The sequence below is a fragment of the Musa acuminata genome, unplaced genomic scaffold (assembly GCF_036884655.1).
Source record: "Musa acuminata AAA Group cultivar baxijiao unplaced genomic scaffold, Cavendish_Baxijiao_AAA HiC_scaffold_258, whole genome shotgun sequence".
Taxonomy (NCBI): Eukaryota; Viridiplantae; Streptophyta; class Magnoliopsida; order Zingiberales; family Musaceae; genus Musa; species Musa acuminata.
In genome coordinates this window covers 6,578-28,193 of record NW_027020522.1, presented here as the reverse complement: position 1 = coordinate 28,193, position 21,616 = coordinate 6,578, and the positions used below count along the sequence as shown (strand labels likewise).

At 34.5% G+C, this 21,616-nt stretch overlaps 4 protein-coding genes and 2 non-coding genes across 6 annotated transcripts; 3 read left to right on the top strand and 3 right to left on the bottom strand.

Annotated features, from left to right (window-relative positions):
• Nucleotides 1-462: 462 nt before the first annotated feature.
• LOC135657436 (cytochrome f) lies at nucleotides 463-9,009 on the bottom strand. Its single transcript, XM_065175960.1, has one exon. The coding sequence runs from the start codon at nucleotides 6,765-6,767 to the stop codon at nucleotides 5,805-5,807; it is 963 nt and encodes a 320-aa protein (XP_065032032.1). The 5' UTR covers nucleotides 6,768-9,009; the 3' UTR covers nucleotides 463-5,804.
• On the top strand, nucleotides 1,750-1,823 carry TRNAP-UGG (transfer RNA proline (anticodon UGG)). Its single transcript has one exon. It is a non-coding gene; the product is annotated as a tRNA-Pro (tRNA).
• Nucleotides 1,988-2,061, top strand: TRNAW-CCA (transfer RNA tryptophan (anticodon CCA)). Its single transcript has one exon. It is a non-coding gene; the product is annotated as a tRNA-Trp (tRNA).
• LOC135657433 (acetyl-coenzyme A carboxylase carboxyl transferase subunit beta, chloroplastic-like) lies at nucleotides 7,661-11,963 on the bottom strand. Its single transcript, XM_065175957.1, has one exon. It carries the CDS (start codon nucleotides 11,620-11,622, stop codon nucleotides 9,799-9,801), a length of 1,824 nt encoding a protein of 607 aa, XP_065032029.1. The 5' UTR covers nucleotides 11,623-11,963; the 3' UTR covers nucleotides 7,661-9,798.
• A 319-nt stretch (nucleotides 11,964-12,282) lies between these two features.
• Nucleotides 12,283-13,825, bottom strand: LOC135657435 (ribulose bisphosphate carboxylase large chain). The gene has a single exon (XM_065175959.1). The coding sequence runs from the start codon at nucleotides 13,823-13,825 to the stop codon at nucleotides 12,362-12,364; it is 1,464 nt and encodes a 487-aa protein (XP_065032031.1). The 3' UTR covers nucleotides 12,283-12,361.
• An 828-nt stretch (nucleotides 13,826-14,653) lies between these two features.
• LOC135657434 (ATP synthase subunit beta, chloroplastic) lies at nucleotides 14,654-16,573 on the top strand. Its single transcript, XM_065175958.1, has one exon. The coding sequence runs from the start codon at nucleotides 14,654-14,656 to the stop codon at nucleotides 16,148-16,150; it is 1,497 nt and encodes a 498-aa protein (XP_065032030.1). The 3' UTR covers nucleotides 16,151-16,573.
• Nucleotides 16,574-21,616: the final 5,043 nt, after the last annotated feature.

Sequence of the window (21,616 nt, the reverse complement as noted above, 5' to 3'; positions counted from 1 at the left end):
CTCAAATTGTTTCTCATTATTAAGAAAAGGTAACAAAGATAAAATACGGGCTTGCTTTATAGCAATAGTAATTAATCGTTGTTGTTTCAAAGTCAATCTATTCACCCGCCTAGATAATATTTTTCCTTGTTCACTAATAAATCGACTAATTAAACTCATGTTTCTATAATCGATTCGATCCCCCGATCCAATTGGGGGCAAACGCCTACGAAAAGATCGCTTGGATTTACGAAAAGATTGCTTGGATTTATCCATGGTTTATTCCTTATTTCTAAAATTCTATTTCTTTATTCACTTCAGTTCAGATCCGACCAAAATAGGCTTTGATTTGTATACATTATGTATATTATATATCTTATACATTATGTATATTATACATTATGTATATTATATATGTTAAATATATGTTAAGTATGTTAAATATATGTTAAGTTCTTCTAAATATATGTTAAGTTCTTCCTCTTCCTTGGCGAGAGCGCACACGCGTTCTGTTCGATCTATTTCTTTATTTCTCCATGAATCGTATGCTTGTTACAATAGCGACAAAATTTTCTCAATTCTAATCGACCAGGCGTATTGTGTCGATTCTTTTGAGTAATATATCTAGAAATACCTGGCGATTCTTTATTGACATCATTTCGGGCACAACTGGTACATTCCAAAATAACTATGACTCTGACATCTTTACCCTTGGCCATGAACCTCCTTTGAATTTTGGATCGGCTTAACTCTTCTATTTTCGATCCGAGCTGAAGAAGAAGAAAAGAACAAAAAAAATCGATAGAAGTTACTAACTAGAAATGGAATTTCTAAGTATTTCGTTGCAATTATCATTTCATTATATAATGATAATTAATATTATATTAATGGAGTAACAATTTTACTAGAATAATAAAGTAATAATTTAATGGAGTAATAATTAAATAATACAATTTCTTTCTAACTCTCAATTGTTCCTATCCTAAATCTCAATATTTTATTAATATTTATTTTATTTATTATTTAAGTTAAATATCTTCTTTCTATGCTATGATTTCGTGGAACTCGCCGTAGACTGGATCCACATTTTCATTTCTGTTCTCCAAAATTCGATCTTCGATCTACCACATTTTTGCTGAGGTTCAATACACTTTTTTCTTTTCCTTCCTATCCTAAAGAACTGAAAAAATAGGGGCGAAATTCGAAATTTTAGTCACGTGGAATTGTATCTCTAATTTTCTTCATTTCTTCGCATATCAATCAATAACTAGAATTAAAAAAAGGGGAATGACAAGGCATCCGGAAATAACCGATTAATTTCTATCAATAGGCCTGCTAAAGACCCAAACCATAGAGTACTTAGCACAGGTGCCACGGAGAGATATGTTTTTATATCTCGCATTGAAAATCCTCCTTCTATTATGGATTGTAATACATATATGGTCAGATGCTGTAGTTCAAGATCATTTGTATTTTTTTACACGGAATTCCTAACTAAACAGGATTCCTAACTAAAATAGATATGTACAATGAAGCAATAGATTTTTTTCTTTTTTTGTAAAAGAAAAAAAATCTAATCCCTTGTTCCTGAGCATTACTGATAAATATTAACTTTTTTATACGTTAGGTTTCAGATGTATATAATTCTTTTATTATATGAAACCAAAAAGAAGAAATGACAAGAAAATTGTATATAGATGGAGGAGAAAATGACGATATGGAAAACAAGACAGGGATTTTGTACAATGAAACTGTACAACAATTTTGAAAAGGGATGTAGCGCAGCTTGGTAGCGCGTTTGTTTTGGGTACAAAATGTCACGGGTTCAAATCCTGTCATCCCTACCTATTACTTCTCCCATGGGCAGTAACGAGGGATTCATTGAGATCGATTAAAATTGGACATAATCTTCCGGTCTTGCATACTATATGTATGCAAGACGTATTGGGGGTAGAAAAATTACTTTTCTTTACAGTACAGTCGTATCTCCTGTCATAAGGATAAGAAAGCGCTCTTAGTTCAGTTCGGTAGAACGCGGGTCTCCAAAACCCGATGTCGTAGGTTCAAATCCTACAGAGCGTGATTCGGTTTATTTGATGTCGAATCACAATAAAATAATTAATAATTTAACAAAACAAAAAGTTGAATTGTAACTTGAATTTGACCTCCTTCCTGCAGGAGGTCAATCAAAAAAAGAAAGAAATATTACTCAATCAAAGGTCCAACTGATCACCACGTCTATATTGTAAATATGCGGTTACGAATAATCCTGCTAAAGTAATAGGAATTAGACCTAAGACGATTCCAAATAGAAAAACTTCAATCATTTCGGTTTGTTTAAGGGGATAAAAAGAAAGGTAAGATCTATCCCTAAATATTAATCTGAATTATCCGTGAATCTCAATGACCAAGAATTGGCAATTGATGTGAGAAAGAACCATAGAATACCCGGAATCTCAGAGAAATATTCGTTTTTATCAATTTTTCATTCAATTCATTTCAAATAAGTCGTATCTTGTTCAAACCAATGAATAGAGCTGAGGTTATAGTTAAAGCAGCCAGTAGAAAACCGAAATAACTAGTTATAGTAAGCATGAAAGAGCTAAATTAGATATGTTCTTTTGCTACATATGTTGATAAAACACTTACCTAAGTTTCAATTTTTACAAAATACGACGGCAAGAAAAAATCAATTGACAGAATTAGTTTAGTTCCAATTGAAAATTCTGGATTCATCAGTCATTATAGATAAGACTAACTAAGAGTGACATAGGTAGAAAAATTCGATTCATCTGCTGTGACATTGACCGATCCTATGATTCGGAATCAACAGATTCATTGTGGAATTTGTGAGTTGAATAAAGTATTTGTGAGTTGAATAAAGTAATAGTAAAAGTAAGTAAAATATAAAGTATAAGTAAAAGTAATAGTAATTAAGAACTGTGCCGTGTAACTTCATTCAAAACTTAAATTACTTATGGACTTATACTTAAATATTAAATAAAATATTAAATAAAATATAAGTAATTTAAGTAATTTTGGAATAAAAGAATTGGATTTGAAAATTCCATTTTAATCATTTCCTTTCTATTTCAATAGGATCTAATCCTTTTTGGAACGAACGGCCTGATACTATTTACCTTTTATTTATTTTAACTCATTGGACTCAGTACAGTAATAGGTTGCTTAATTGCCCATAACATAATATTTCGAATGAAAAGAAAAAGGTGTCCCACGATCTATCGAAAAAAATAAAACCTTTACTCTATTTTTCATTTTTATATTTTTATTCTTTTTTTTCAGGTCCAACTCGATTCAAAGACGAACAACTTCCATTATCCTTTTAGATTCTATATTCTGTCTTTCCATATCATGGAGTTCCATACTTCTAGTTTGGTCAAGAAAGAACCTTTGTTTTGGATCTAATACAATAACGGTTGCATCACGAATATGGATTGTTCCAACTGGGTTCTGTTTCTTTCATGTTCTGTTTCTTTCACTAATATAGTATATACTATTGTATTTTGTATTACAGTATATTTATTGTATTATACGACCAACCAATTACTTGAAATAAAAAGATTTGAACAAAAAAACTTTTAACCAAAAAATGGGTTTATTATAGATTTCGCATACATATAATTGAATTGTGTGAATATTATAATATGCTTCATAAATTATTAGAAACCATCGATTCACGCTTTTCCAAGATCTTTACTTTCTATTATGAATCCAATAATGGAAATCTTATAAGGAATTTGAGTAATTTTCTATTGATCTATTGAATAACATAGAGTTATGCATAGACAAGGAACAAAAAAAGAAGAAAAGAATTATGTAGCATTTCGGTACCGATCGAGACTGCGTTGCTGTGCCAGAGGAAGGATAGCTATACTGATTCGGTATACTTGAAATAAACCTTTGGTACAAAATTGACGATCTCACAAAGATGCAATATCAGTAGTTTTCCATTTACTGATCCCATCTTTCAAGGAATCGATTCCCTTTTTTGAATGTACAAAAATTTGTGGAGCTCAGAATGTCTGGAAGCACGGGAGAACGTTCTTTTGCTGATATTATTACCAGTATTCGATACTGGGTCATTCATAGCATTACTATACCTTCCCTATTCATTGCGGGTTGGTTATTCGTCAGTACGGGTTTAGCTTACGACGTGTTTGGAAGTCCTCGGCCAAACGAGTATTTCACAGAGAGCCGACAAGGTATTCCATTGATAACCGGCCGTTTTGATTCTTTGGAACAACTTGATGAATTTAGTAAATCCTTTTAGGAGGCCCCCAATGACCATAGATCGAACCTATCCAATTTTTACAGTGCGATGGTTGGCTGTTCACGGACTAGCTGTACCTACCGTTTCTTTTTTGGGGTCAATATCAGCAATGCAGTTCATCCAACGATAAACCTAATTTGAATTATAGAGCTATGACACAATCAAACCCGAATGAACAAAATGTTGAATTGAATCGTACCAGTCTATACTGGGGTTTATTACTCATTTTTGTACTTGCTGTTTTATTTTCCAATTATTTCTTCAATTGAAAGAAAGAAAGAGAATAGTAGGAATTCTCTTATCCCATTCGGAAAGATACCATCCTCATAATTATCCATGACTGTTTTTGTCTCTAGCACGACCATTTGAGAAAATGTGGAGGAAAGTAGGGGAAATGGCCGATACTACTGGAAGGATTCCTCTTTGGCTGGTTGGTACTGTAACTGGTATTCCTGTGATCGGTTTAATAGGTGTTTTCTTTTACGGTTCATATTCTGGGTTGGGTTCATCTCTCTAGTAATCGGATAAACCGGATTGTAGACATGAAAGAGTAAGAAAAGAACTCAACGGGACCTTACCCTCCTTTGTCTAATTAGAGCGATAAGGTCCCGTTGAGTTCTTTTCTTACTCTTATAGGAAGATTATGATCTATTCCATAACATACAAATTGGCCAGTCAACATAATCAAAATATTATATTCGTAGAAATGAAATGACAAAACGGATCCTTTGCTCTGATGTTTCAAACCACTCTATTCTTTTGTTTCTTAATAATGTTTTTGAAGAATTGAATCTATTGATTGATTCATAGTCTCTGTTCTTCCTTTCCTCCATAATATTAACTCTTATGAAGAAACAAGAAAAGAGTAATCAATGGATTTTCTGAATAATACAATATTATATAGATTTCTACGCATGAGACATCCTGCAAATAATTTCTATACTAAACTACTAATAGAACTTACTCTATAGAACTTACTCTATAAAACTCTATAATATAATTTGTTTGAATAATTTCTCTTGAATAATTTCTCTAAGTTAAAAGTTTAAGTTAATTGAAGAAGTTCTATTTGCTCAATCAATTATTCCCCTAATCCTTTCTCTCTTTTTGTTTGTCCACAACTTCCTATGAATCTAACCAAAAGAGTTCTGGTGGACCCGGAAAAGAAGGAATGGTAATCTTTGACGAACAGGAGAAAAAATCATTATTATTTCGATATAAGACGACACAAGAAAAAGGATTTTCCGCCCTTTTCTTGTGTCGAATAGAAGACTCGTAAGACTAGTAATCCCTCCTAAAAGGATTTCTTTCTTTCATTTTTCCCATCCTTGCTCTGTATTCTCTTTCTTTGTATGTCTATTGTCTATTACTAAGAATAGGATACAAGTAATGAATTCCAGACATCCCGCAAAACGAAAAAAAAGTATAAACAAAGCAACCAAAAAGGTTTACAGATTTTTTGATCATACATAATTGTATGGATCAAAAAAAATTCGGCGCTTTTTACCAACTTGATGTTAAGGAATCTCTGCACCTAGAAATTCATTTCGTACAATTGAACCTTTTCAAACTGTTTCTTTTTAAGAACCAAAAAAACTTGTGCCAAAATAACAGATGCCAAGAAGAACAAAAGACCTTGGACCCGTAATGGGTCTTGAAGCACTATTTCTGCATCTCCCTGACCAAAGCCTCCCACATTGGGATTGCTTGTTAATGGTTGATCAAGCTTGATGGATTCACCCTCTGAAACAAGAAGTTCTGGTCCTGGAGGTATAATATCAACCACTTGATGTCCATCCGATGCATCAACTATGGTTATTTCATATCCCCCTTTTTCTTTACGTACTATTCTGCTTACTATACCTGCTGATGTAGCATTATAGACTGTATTGTTACTTTTGCTACCATCAGGATAAATCTGACCCCTTCCTCTGTTCCCACCTACGTATATGGGATATTTTAAGAAGTGAACGTCTTTCTTCGTAGCAGGGTCGGGGGAAAGAATGGGAAAGACGATTTCACTATATTTCTGACCGGGAACAGGACCTATCACAATAATATTTCTTTTGTTGGGACGATAACTCTGAAAAGACAGATTTCCTATCTTTTCTTTCAACTCAGGAGAAATACGATCAAGGGGGGCTAATTCGAATCCGTCGGGTAAAATGAGAACAGCCCCCACATTCAAAGTCCCCTTTTTACCATTAGCAAGAACTTGTTTCAGTTGCTTATCATAAGGGATTCGAACAACTGCTTCAAATACAGTATCAGGAAGCACAGCTTGCGGAACTTCAATATCCACGGGTTTATTAGCTAAATGGCAATTGGCACATACAATTCGTCCCGTTGCTTCTCGCGGGTTTTCATAACCCTGCTGCGCAAAAATGGGATATGCATTTGAAATAGATGCCCGAGTTATTACATATATCATGATCGATACAGAAATGGATCGAGTCATCTCTTCCTTTACCCAAGAAAAAGTATTTTTATTTTGCATGTCCAATCATTGATCCCCGAATTTCTACAATAAATTAGATAGGTAGCTAGTATAGTTCCCTATACACGAGTCTGTCATTGTACTGGAATAATTGTACTGGAATATAGGACGAATACCTTGAACAGATAAAAGTATAAAGAATTAAGTCAAATTGAAAATACTTTCTTTATACACGAAGAAAGATTCTGATTTGATTGATATAATAAGATCAAATGAGTTCTTTATTCATTCATTGAATGATAAATTACTACAAGCGAAGGAGATACACGATTTAAAAAAAGGAAGATCCAATATTTCACAATTGTATCTAGAATAACTGGAAAAGTGGAAACAAGACCAGATATAATTTGATCGTTATGATCCAATCCAAAATCGTTGTAGACCGAACCAATCATTAGTTCCCAACCATGGGTCGAGTGAAATCCGATCCATAAATCAGTAACTAAAAGAATAGAAAAAGCTTTTATTGTGTCACTTAAGTTATAGAGGAATTCCTGAACCCAAGAATTAAGAATGACGAGTTCTTCATTACTCAGAATAAAATAACCACTTAGAATAGCGAAACAGATTATATTTGTCGAGAAATGCAAAATGATATGGAGATCATATTCATTGTGTGCTTTGACTAATTGTATTGTTTCCTTGTGTATTTCTATATGAAGTTTTTGTATATGCGTTTCCGGGTACTCCTTTATCATTTCGTCCAATAGGAATAGTTCTTCTAATTCTATGAATCTTTCCAGAACGTTTTTCTCTTGAATATGATTCAAAAAATTTTCGGATTGCCTGGTATTCCACCAATTAGTAACCCAAGGTTCCAGACATTTATTAAATGAGAAAGAGACCCACCAGGGCAAAAATACTATAGATGCGAGATATGGGAGGGAGGCCGATGCTTTCTTTTTTTTCATTTTTTTTTTTCTGTGAATTGAATTGTTAATGAACCTGCTTCATTCGTTGACTCTATCTGATCTGATATTTCTTTGAAGCACGAGTTGTATAACAAGGTATTGACCTATGGGTCTATTCCTTTCCTATTATTGTGTAATAATTTTATTTTTTTTTTGATTTAGAAGGAATATAGACATAGAATAAGAGTTCTTTTCGGATGAAAATGAGAAAAAAAGAAATAAATATTATTCCAGATATCTCAATTGGGCAAATTTGAACCAATTTTATTTTCATTTGTTCCTTTCGATGAATACTCGAAAACCCACTTGAAGTAACGAATCGAGTTTCGAGACGAAAAAACTCCCCCTGGATCAATTAATTCTTTCGAAATGTTTCACCGTCTAACCAGAAAAGGGTATCAATTCCAAATCTTGGGCCTAAAAAGATGAATTCTGTATTACGAAATACATGTTCGGATAGGTTTGATGAATTTATATCTATACTTATTAGATTAGATTCGTTAGTTAGATTAGACCTTTTTCTAGTATAAAAGAATGAAGAAACTTCAGTTGTATTAAAAGAGGAATTAGCAAGTTCCTTCCCCCATCTTGAGAAAATATTTATTCTTCATTTTATTCTTCACTTCAGTTCGTTTCAAAATACTTCAATTGGTACGCGCAAGAAATAGGCCAATTCGGCAGCTTTTTGTTCAATTTCTCGTGGAGTAAAATTCTCATCAGTACGAGTCAAGGGAATGGCTCCTTGGCCTCTGATTTCCATATAAAGGACACGACGAGTATAAAGACCCTCTTTAACCTCTATTCTGATTGATTGGATATCTCTCATAAAGAAGCGAAGGAAGATGCGACGATTTATTCCAGGAAATCCCCAGCGAAAAATACACACTATTCCTTCTTTTCTATCGAATCGGTCATAACCGCTACCTACATTCCACGAAATTGTGCACCACAAATACGAGCTAATGAATAGACCCGCGATCCCGTAGAAAGACATCACGATCCCTTGTGGAAAAAAAATGATTTGCTGAGATGTAAATACGGGTATCAAATTCCTACCAAGATAACTGGAAGTTCCAACCACTAAGAATCCTAGTGAACCTAAAAAAAGGATACAGGCCCAGCAAAAATTACTCGTTTTTCGAGACCCCGTTATAAGTTCTATCCATATATGTTCTGATCGCCAATTCATACTATACTAGATCCAGTGCATTCGATTGGAATTGAGCGAATAACCCAAATAAATTTGACTTTACCTTTCTTGATCCCGAAGTAACTTTCATCAACTAGCACTATTCTGATGTGAAACATTAGGAGAGTAATTGGTTAGATACATTGACTTTCTATTTAAAATATTCACTAATCCATTTTGAACCAGCTATATTCACATATACATGCATTTATGCAGATATCATATATCCGCATAACGATTCTTTCATTTGTGTGTTCGGAAAGAGCCACATATCATACCATATTACACGAGATAAATATCTGTATTATCATCCAGTGTTGAAATAAATTGATAAGATTCGGTCCCATTGGGTCTAGACAATCTTATTTTTTTGGACATGAAGAAATAAGGAAACCATTGCAATTGCCGGAAATACTAGGCCCACTAAAGGCACAAAAATAGAGGGTAAGTTGGGATCTGTCATAGAATAGGTGCCTCAATTTAATATTTCTATCTGTTTTAATATTTCTATCTATTAGAAAGATATCTTCTTATGATATATCTATTACTTATGATATATCTATTATAAGTAATATCAAGCCATTATTATATTATATCAAGCCATTATTATATTATAAATATATTATAAAAAATTATAATAAATATTATTTATTTATAATATTTATTTATAAGTAATAAGTAATATCAACTATAATTCTATATGATTAGATAGAAAATGACTAGATAGAAACTATATATTCTATATTCTAAAACTATATATTCTATATTCTAAAATATAATAAATAAAATATAATAAAATATAAAATAAAAATTATCCGAAACCTCTGTCTCTTATTACAAGGAGAACTTATGTCACCAAAGAAAACACCTGATTACGACGAATTAAATACTTGTTCGCTACAAATAAAATAACTGAATCTAGTGCTATACTTTACATTTTTGAACTTGGATTCAAGGGAAAGAAACCGTGGAGCTGAAATAACTCACCCAGAACACCTTTTAAAAGATTACGTGGTACTATTGGGTCGAATAAACCTTTATGGAATAAATACTCAGACACTTGTGAACCTTCAGGTATTACCTTTTTTAATGTTTGTTCAATTACTCTTTTACCCGCAAATGCAATGTAGGCGTTAGGTTCAGCAATAATGATATCCCCCAACATACCAAAACTGGCTGTTACTCCACCAGTTGTAGGAGATGTAAGAATTGATACATAGAATAACTTTTTATCTGATTGATAATTAGATGAAGCAGAAGATATTTTAGCCATTTGCATCAAGCTCAAACTTCCTTCTTGCATGCGTGCTCCTCCAGAAGCACACACAATAATGACAGGTAGAGATCGATTAGTAGCATACTCGATCAAACGAGTAATTTTCTCGCCTACTACGGATCCCATACTACCTCCCATAAACTGAAAATCCATAACGCCAATTGCTACGGGAATACCATTTATTTGACCTATGCCTGTTTGAATAGCATCAGCTAAACCTGTCCTTCTTTGATAAGAATCGATACGATCTCCATAAGGTTCCTCTTTTGAACGAAAATCAATGGGGTCTATAGATATCATATCTTTATCCAGAGGATCCCAAGTTCCGGGATCAATCGAAAGTTCAATTCTATCTGAACTACTCATTTTCAAATGATATCCACACTGTTCACAAATATTCATTTTTGACTTAAAAAATTTTTTATAATTTAATCCATAACAATTTTCGCATTGAACCCATAAATGTTTGTATTTTTGATTTATATTGAAATCATTGGATTCTACTTCTTCATGGAAGTCGGATTCTACTTCTTCATGGAATTCTACTTCTTCATGGAATTCTACTTCTTCATTGAAATCGGATTCCACTTCTTCATTGAAATCGGATTCCACTTCTTCATTGAAATCGGATTCCACTTCTTCATTGAAATCGGATTCCACTTCTTCATTGAAATCAGATTCTACTTCTTCATTGAAATCATTGGATTCTACTTCTTCGTGGAATTCTACTTCTTCATGGAAATCGGATTCTACTTCTTCATGGAAGTCGGATTCTACTTCTTCGTGGAATTCTACTTCTTCATGGAAATCGGATTCCACCTCTTCATGGAAATCATTGAAATTTTTTCTAGTTCTTTTACTAGACCTACCGCTCTCACTACTATTTCTATTTTCAGTACAAATGAAGTTATAAAAGTAACTGTCACTGTAATTGTTGGTACTACCCGAAATAGAACTATTAATACTGACTTCAAAACGAAGATAACTATCAATGCAACTATTAATGTGATTATTCCAACCAGATTGAGTATCATACATGTAATGATAATAGTAGTGATTCTTTTTCTTAGACCCCCTACTCAAATAACTAGAAAGTTTTTTTTCTAGTTCACTCAGAAAAGAACTATCATTGTCAACCTCAAAAATCTGATTTTCAATATCAAAATATACAGAGTAACTGTCACCATTACTATCCCTAACTAAAAAAGTGTCATCAGAGATCAAACTCCAAATATCCTTGATTTCAAATAAAGAATCAACATTAGTGAAACTATAATTACCACTATGATTCCAACTAGGAATCTTTTTCTTCGTATCGTTCTTCGTATCGTTTAGAATAGGTTGTTCACTTCTACTGGTATGTCCAATACCATCAAGACTATCCATTGATTTACTTAGCCCACACCTAGATTTACTTAGCCCACACCTATGTTCTAACTTCTCGTTAGACAACATCGAACGGAACCACCATTTTCCCATAGAGTCTTTCTACCCCCTATTTGATGAAATACAATACATTCGATGGATAATCATTTTACTTTCACTATTTGATTTCTTATCAGAATTAAGCATACGAATCTAATCCTAATCATTAGGATTGTTAATTAATAACGAGTAAGTATTGAAAGAACGAGTAAGTATTGAAAGAAATGATTCTCCTTTGTGGGAAGCCGAGGTATCACTTCAATATATATTGATAGAATCTTTTTATAAATTTTAAAATAGAAAGACACAGCTTTCTTCCATGTGATGTACAAATTCTCATCGAAAATAGAGATAGTTGTTTATTTCTATAAATAAAGAATAAAGAATTTGTTCTCGTATAATCAAATAATTAAGTTTCTATTTTAACATGGAACGAAAAAGACAATATAGGATGGGTAAAGGAGCCTTTCCCTTGGCTTGATCTATGGCCTGAAACTAGGAGATATAAAAAAGTCCACCAATCCCAAGGATCCATAATTAATCCAATCCTATGGATCCAACAACAAACAATAGAAGTATTGAGTTGTTTAGTCTTCGATCTTATCTTGTATATATATAGGTAAGATCTGTACATCTGTACATATAAAAGATATATGCAAATACATAGTATAGAATGCTCATTCTTTTTTTTTTTATTCGGCAATCGGCCCAATCTTTTTTTTAGGAAAAGATTGGGCCGACTTTAATTGCAATCAATTAGGAGAACAAACAGGAATTACTGAATTATGCACACTTACTTTTTCTCTTTATCTAGCTTATCTACTGGTTCGAATTCGAATTTGATCTCTTTCCATACTTCACAAGCAGCGGCTAGTTCAGGGCTCCATTTGCTAGCTTCACGGATAATTTCATTACCTTCACGAGCAAGATCACGTCCCTCATTACGAGCTTGTACACACGCCTCTAAAGCCACCCTATTAGCTACTGCACCAGGTGCATTTCCCCAAGGGTGTCCTAAAGTTCCTCCGCCAAACTGTAGTACGGAATCATCCCCAAAGATTTCGGTCAGAGCAGGCATATGCCAAACATGAATACCCCCTGAAGCCACGGGCAGAACACCTGGCATAGAGACCCAATCTTGAGTGAAGAAAATACCGCGACTTCGGTCTTTTTCGATATAATCATCACGTAATAAATCAACGAAACCTAAAGTCATCTCACGTTCCCCTTCCAGTTTACCTACTACTGTACCGGCGTGAATATGATCTCCACCAGACATACGTAATGCTTTAGCTAGTACACGGAAATGCATACCATGATTTTTCTGTCTATCAATAACTGCATGCATTGCGCGATGGATGTGAAGAAGTAGGCCGTTGTCACGGCAATAATGAGCCAAGCTAGTATTTGCAGTGAATCCACCAGTTAAGTAGTCATGCATTACGATAGGAACTCCTAATTCTCTGGCACATATGGCCCTTTTCATCATTTCTTCACATGTACCCGCAGTAGCATTCAAGTAATGTCCTTTGATTTCACCTGTTTCGGCCTGCGCTTTAAAAAGTGCTTCGGTGCAAAATAAGAAACGATCTCTCCAACGCATAAATGGTTGTGAGTTTACGTTTTCATCATCTTTGGTAAAATCAAGTCCACCACGTAGACATTCATAAACCGCTCTACCGTAGTTTTTTGCAGATAATCCCAATTTTGGTTTAATAGTGCATCCCAATAGGGGACGACCATACTTGTTCAACTTATCTCTTTCAACCTGAATGCCGTGAGGCGGGCCTTGGAAAGTTTTGGAATAAGAAGTGGGAATTCGCAGATCCTCCAGACGTAGAGCTCGTAAGGCTTTGAAACCAAATACATTACCCACAATGGAAGTAAACATGTTAGTAACAGAACCTTCTTCAAAAAGGTCTAAAGGATAAGCTACATAAGCAATATATTGATTTTCCTCCCCAACAACGGCCTCGATGTGGTAGCATCGCCCTTTGTAACGATCAAGACTGGTAAGTCCATCAGTCCACACAGTTGTCCATGTACCAGTAGAAGATTCGGCAGCTACCGCAGCCCCTGCTTCTTCGGGCGGAACTCCAGGTTGAGGAGTTACTCGGAATGCTGCCAAGATATCAGTATCTTTGACTTCGTAGTCAGGAGTATAATAATTCAATTTGTAATCTTTAACACCAGCTTTAAATCCAACACTTGCTTTAGTCTCTGTTTGTGGTGACATAAGTCCCTCCCTACAACTCATGAATTAAGAATTCTCACAACGACAAGGTCTACTCGATATAGATTATGCATGAATGAAACCTTTGACAAAAATAAAAATAAAAAAAAAGAAAAAAAATATTCAACTAATATTATCAACTAATTTCAATGTTATGTTAAAATGAAATGGTTCATTATTAGACCATGTATTTGATTCATCAAATACATCATTATTGTATACTCCAAATACATCATTATTGTATACTCTTTGATATATATGGCGCAACCCAAACCCAATGTTTGTTTTGCAAGTTTACAATAAAATCAAATGGATCTCCTTCTTATTTTGAATCCAAATACTAAGAAAAATTCACTCTTGACAGTGATATATGTTGTATATGTAAATCCTAGATGTGAAAATAGGCATAATTCATCCTAAAAGGGTATAAAGAATAGATAGGCGGAAATCCAATATCTATTCAAAAAAAAAAAAGAACAATGGCCAATTAGATCGAAATAATGAATCATAAATGGAGTTCGGGTTCGAATTCTATAGATAATAGAATCTAATACGGATGGTTTTTCTATAATGATAGAGAAATGAAAGAGACTTACTCGTGATTTCATGTACTTAATATTTCTTTTGAAAAAAAGAAGGATTGGCTGAACTTGAAAATTGACTCATTGAATGAGTAATTGAATGAGTAAACGATTGAATCGTATTCGGTTGGGTGGTACCAACTAAATCAAGTGCTAACTCCCATTTATTTCTTATTGAATTAACCGATCAACTTGCTATCGGACATTTATTTTCGACTTGGCATGGCACTATTCAAAAAAACTTTCGACATACTTTACTTTAATTATAATTATGAGAATCAATCCTACCCCTTCTAGTCCTGCGGTTTCCACACTTGAAGAACAAAACCTAGGGCGTATCGCTCAAATTATTGGCCCAGTACTGGATGTTGTTTTTCCTCCGGGCAAGATGCCTAATATTTATAACGCTTTGGTAGTTAAGGGTCGAGATACTATTGGTCAGCAAATTAATGTGACTTGTGAGGTACAACAATTATTAGGAAATAATCGAGTTAGAGCTGTAGCTATGAGTGCTACAGATGGACTGATGAGAGGAATGGAAGTGATTGACACGGGAGCTCCTCTAAGCGTTCCAGTCGGTGGAGCTACCCTCGGACGAATTTTCAACGTTCTTGGGGAGCCTGTTGATAATTTAGGTCCTGTAGATACTAGCACAACATCTCCTATTCATAGACCTGCACCTGCCTTTATACAGTTAGAGACGAAATTATCAATCTTTGAAACAGGAATTAAAGTAGTGGATCTTTTAGCTCCTTATCGCCGTGGAGGAAAAATCGGACTATTTGGAGGAGCTGGAGTAGGTAAAACAGTACTCATCATGGAATTGATCAACAACATTGCCAAAGCTCATGGAGGCGTATCTGTATTTGGCGGAGTAGGCGAACGTACTCGTGAAGGAAATGATCTTTACATGGAAATGAAAGAATCCGGAGTAATTAATGAAAAAAATATTGCAGAATCAAAAGTAGCTCTAGTCTACGGTCAAATGAATGAACCGCCGGGAGCTCGTATGAGAGTTGGTTTGACTGCCCTAACTATGGCGGAATATTTCCGGGATGTTAATGAACAAGACGTACTTCTATTCATCGACAATATCTTTCGTTTCGTCCAAGCAGGATCAGAAGTATCCGCCTTATTGGGGAGAATGCCTTCTGCAGTGGGTTATCAACCTACCCTTAGTACAGAAATGGGTTCTTTGCAAGAAAGAATTACTTCTACCAAAGAGGGATCTATAACTTCGATCCAAGCCGTTTATGTACCTGCGGACGATTTGACCGACCCTGCTCCTGCCACGACATTTGCACATTTAGATGCTACTACCGTATTATCGAGAGGATTAGCTGCCAAAGGTATTTATCCAGCAGTGGATCCTTTAGATTCAACGTCAACTATGTTACAACCTCGGATCGTTGGCGAGGAACATTATGAAACTGCGCAAAGAGTTAAGCAAACTTCACAACGTTACAAAGAACTTCAGGACATTATAGCTATTCTTGGGTTGGACGAATTATCCGAAGAAGATCGTTTAACTGTAGCAAGAGCACGAAAAATCGAGCGTTTCTTATCACAACCCTTCTTCGTGGCAGAAGTATTTACTGGTTCTCCAGGAAAATATGTTGGTCTTGCAGAAACAATTAGGGGGTTTCAACTGATCCTTTCCGGAGAATTAGACAGTCTTCCCGAGCAGGCCTTTTATTTAGTAGGTAACATCGATGAAGCTACCGCGAAAGCTATGAACTTAGAAGAGGAGAGCAAATTGAAGAAATGACCTTAAATCTTTGTGTACTGACTCCTAATCGAATTATTTGGGACTCAGAAGTGAAAGAAATAATTTTATCTACTAATAGTGGCCAAATTGGCGTATTACCAAACCACGCCCCTATTGCCACGGCTGTAGATATAGGTCTTTTGAGAATACGCCTCAACAACGACCAATGGTTAACGGTGGCTCTGATGGGTGGTTTCGCTAGAATAGGTAATAATGAAATCACCATTTTAGGAAATGATGCGGAAATAAGTACTGACATTGATCCGCAAGAAGCTCAACAAGCTCTTGAAATAGCTGAAGCTAACTTGAGTAGAGCTGAGGGTAAGAGACAAGCAATTGAAGCGAATCTAGCTCTCAGACGAGCTAGGACACGAGTAGAGGCTGTCAATGTTATTTCCTACTAGTCAAGTCAATACATCAAAATAATAAAGAGAAGTTTTAAAAAGTTCTTTATTATACACCACATGTTGATTCTGCCAATTGAACACAATCAAGTCTTAATCTGATAAAACAAAAAAAGAAGATGGGGTAGAAAAACTTATTAGATATCATTTCATCGACTCCGGTATCTAATAAGTTCTACCTACTATTGGATTTGAACCAATGACTCCCGCCGTATGAAAGCAATACTCTAACCACTGAGTTAAGTAGGTCATTTATCACCACAAAAAGAACCCATCACTTCGGGGATTATAGGTGGAATATTATTCTAAGCAATACTAATCTGTTCTGTTAAGCGTAAATAAATCTGTTCTGTTAAGCGTAAATAAAATAAATAGATCAGAGCTATGATGTGGATTATGGAATATCCATCTTGACAAGAAATTATCTATATGTTAAGATGTCTATGACAAGGGCTATAGCTCAGTTGGTAGAGCACCTCGTTTACACGCGCGCCAATGCTTTTCAAAGGAGCCTATTATGCAATGAACATAATTGATCGTATTGAGAAATCGATGTCTTACTCCATAGGTTCGAGGGAACAAGAGAACAATAGCCTGACAAATATTTGGTTCGGTCCGATTCAGGCGCGAATTCAGTTGCCAAATCAAATAGAACCGCCATTGATTTGATAGTTGATAAGGTAAATACCCAGCCATTCAATGCTAGGCATAATGAGTATAAGGGCCTCAAAATAACCTCTTTTCGTCCTATGTAACTTTAAGGTGTATGAAGTCTCATATTCGACTGTTGCAGCGGAGCGATAGAGATTCCATTTAACTTAGGTTGATCTAGGCCGAAGGCAGACCTAAGTCAAGATAACCCTTCTTTGAAACACTTTGGTATTGCTCCTAGATCAGAATACAAATAATAAATCAGAGCACATGGAACCATCTCATTATCTTCCTCTAAAGAAAAAATATGGTGGACTAACTGATCTTTACATCAGTTGATGAAAGAGCCCCAATGCAACAAAATGCATGTTGGGTCTTTGAAACAGTTCGAATCATTTCGATAATAATCAGTTTGATCTGTTTTACCGAGAAGGTCTACGGTTCGAGTCCGTATAGCCCTAATCCTAATATATTATATTTTTGTTTAGTATATAGTTTAGTGTTTAGTATATAGTTTAGTATGGTTTTCATTTCTATGGACCAACCAAGTCTAATCCTAAGTCACATGGGTCTAGGACCTATTCTTTTCTTGGTCTTGGGTCTTGTCTTGTATTTGGAGAATCCCCCTAACTAATCACTAATCGTTTTTTGGCAGAACAAGAGCAACCTTATTGATTGATTCAGAGATAATGGAGAGATAACGAATTGGGCCTAAATATATTAACGTTTCTTCTTCTATATTCTATGAGTTGAGTGGGTTTGTGGATTTGATTTGGTCCGTCGAATCATTCGATAATGTGTGATTCTTTCTATTTGAAAATGTTATGTAAATCATTTATGATTCCGTCGATTATACTACTCCACTCTTTGCTATGTTTCATTGTCTAGTATAGGTTTGCTGTAAAACCTTTTTCTTGTAGCGAAATCTAACCCATTGCTTGGTCTTACCATTATATTATTAAGCGTTATTGCCGTAACAAAACAAACAAGTATTTTGGTTCATTCCAAATCGTAATCTTTGTTTAGTATTAGAGATTGGTCCGAAATAGAATGAATCTTTCATTCTAACTCTAATGAAATAACTCGATTCTTCTTATTTATTTCTGAGGAGGTGGGATAGTACAGGTTCCAAGTTTCCAATTTTTTGTATAGAAAGATATAAGTTGTTATATGTCACCTCTCAATTCAACGGATTGAATCAATTAAGAAAAATAGAAATGAAATCTAGGACAAGAAAAAGATAAAAAATCATTCGATGCATTAGATTATGTATTCATATTCGTATCAAATCAATAGAAGCAATGATCCTATACCCAGATTTTAATGAAAAAGGAATACTTCGAATAATATAGAATATGCTAGAAATCCCTAGACATTTTACCCCATATGACTATTGAAAATTTAAGTTTTAAAAAAAGGAAATGAAATTATTATTATTTCATTATGTTGATTATATATAATCAACATAGTATTCTAATGAATATAGTATTCATAGTATTTAATTATAGGATATTTACTTTACTATATTATAGGGTATTGATATTTATTATAGTTATAGGCATAGGAATAGTTATAGGCATAGGATATTTTAGTATTTTATTACCTTTTTCTAGAGGATAGAGAACCAAGACAAAGTGAGAGAGTTTTGTTTGTGTAAGAGCATCCTATGTCTACACCATATTCTAAATAGAATCGAAATCCAAAATGTAAGTGGGATTCCATTAGATGAATCTTTAAACAAAACATGCCCACAGCAAACAAACTCTAAACTATGCAGTTTGATTTGATCAAAATCAATTCTTGTTTCGCCTAAGATAAGAAGTTATGGATGAATTGACAATTCGATTCGAATCGAATAATTCAGCATATTCCACATTAATAGGAGTACATTTATGTTTCTGCTTCACGAATATGATATTTTCTGGGCATTTCTAATAATATCAAGCGTTATTCTATCTTGGCATTTGTAATTTCCGGAGTTTTAGCCCCGGTTAGTGAAGGACCAGAGAAGCTCTCTAGTTATGAATCGGGTATAGAACCCATTGGGGATGCTTGGTTACAATTTCGAATCCGCTATTACATGTTTGCTCTAGTTTTGTTGTTTTTGATGTTGAAACGGTCTTTCTTTATCCATGGGCAATGAGTTTCGATGTATTGGGTGTATCTGTATTTATCGAAGCTTTAATTTTTGTGCTTATCCCAATTGTTGGTTCAGTTTATGCATGGCGAAAAGGAGCATTGGAATGGTCTTAACTGAATATTCAGACAATCAAAATAAAAATGAAGGAAAAGATTACATTGAGACAGTTATGAATTTGATTGAGTTTCCCTTAGTTGACAAAACAATTACCAATTCAGTTATTTCAACTACATTGAATGATCTTTCGAATTGGTCAAGACTTTCCAGTTTATGGCCGCTTCTATACGGTACCAGTTGTTGTTTCATTGAATTTGCTTCATTAATAGGCTCGCGATTCGACTTTGATCGTTATGGATTGGTACCAAGATCGAGTCCTAGACAAGCAGACCTAATTTTAACAGCCGGCACAGTAACAATGAAAATGGCTCCTTCTTTAGTAAGATTATATGAGCAAATGCCTGAACCAAAATATGTCATTGCTATGGGAGCTTGTACTATTACAGGAGGGATGTTCAGTACTGATTCTTATAGTACTGTTCGTGGAGTCGATAAGCTAATTCCTGTCGATGTCTATTTGCCGGCTGCCCACCTAAACCAGAGGCGGTTATAGATGCTATAACGAAACTTCGTAAGAAAATATCTCGAGAAATCTTTGAAGATAGAACTGTGTCTCAACAGGAAAATCGATGTTTTACTACCAATCACAAGTTTTGTGTTAGACGCAGTACTCATACTGGAAATTATGATCAAGAATTGCTCTATCAATCACCATCTACTTCAGAGATACCTTCTGAAACATTTTTTCAAATCCAAAAGTTCAGTATCTCCCCATGAATTAGTGAATCAGACAAGGTAAGGTTCTTTTGTGCAGAATAAGAAAGAAAGGGTCAATCTTTAAAAATTTCATTGTAAATTGAAATACTCATACAAATACAAATGTGGGAGAGATCAAGAAGATGCAGCAGGATCGTTTATCTGATTGGTTAGTCAACCATGATTTAGTTCATAGATCTTTGGGCTTTGATTGCCGAGGAATAGAAACTTTACAAATAAAAACCGAGGATTGGGATTCCATTGCTGTCATTTCATATGTATATGGTTACAATTATTTACGCTCCCAGTGTGCCTATGATGTAGCACCAGGCGGATTTTTAGCCAGTGTGTATCATCTTACGAGAATACAGTATGGTATAGCTAAACCAGAAGAGGTATGCATAAAAGTATTTGCCCCCAAGGAATAATCCTAGAATCCCGTCTGTTTTCTGGATTTGGAGAAGTGCTGATTTTCAAGAACGCGAATCTTATGATATGTTGGGAATCTCTTATGATAATCATCCACGCCTTAAACGTATTTTGATGCCGGAAAGTTGGATAGGTTGGCCCCTACGTAAGGACTATATTACCCCCAATTTCTATGAAATACAAGATGCTCATTAAATGATAAGAAATTAATGTTTACTTAATACGACTATGACACGATTCCAGATTTCTTTCAAGTGAAGGAATATTTTTACGTTCCGTTCTAGATGAAAGAAAGTAACCGGACTTTAATTCGTATTATGGATAACCTAAAAAAAAACTTCATTTATATTCCAAAATTTGGAATAGATCATATCCATTTCGTATGAGCAGAAACAATGGGATGAATCAAAAGAGTCTGCACTATGAACTTTGTACCGCGCACATAACTTACTTAGATGTAGATGGACCTCGGAAAGTAACGTAAGCAAGAGTGAAGAAATGGAATAAATGTCAAAAATATGAAATGAAGAAATGAAAAGGGATTGGATTTTATTTGTACTGTGTCTGAAGTGCATTCTGTCTATTGCTATCTTTTAACTCCTCTCGACTTTTAAGTTTTTTTTACTTTTACTTATTTATTTTTATTTTGAATATAGATGAAGACTTAATATTCTTTTTGAATGAGAGAAAGCACAGTATGAAGAAACAAGAAAGAAAAAGAGACGGGAGCATAATCTCACTTTGTTCTTTACCATAACCATCCATACATATATTTTTTACCAATCCCCCAAGGGAGGTATATATATATATACATCTAGATGAGTAAATATGTAACCAATCCCCCCAAGGGGAGGTATATATATATATATATATCTAGATGAGTAAATATGTAATAGATGAGTAAATATATGTAATAGATGAGTAAATATGTAACATCTAGATGAGTAAATACGTATCATGCTCTAGACTATTAACGCCCGATCTATCTCGATTAATTTGTATGAATATCTATCCGATACATTATTTACG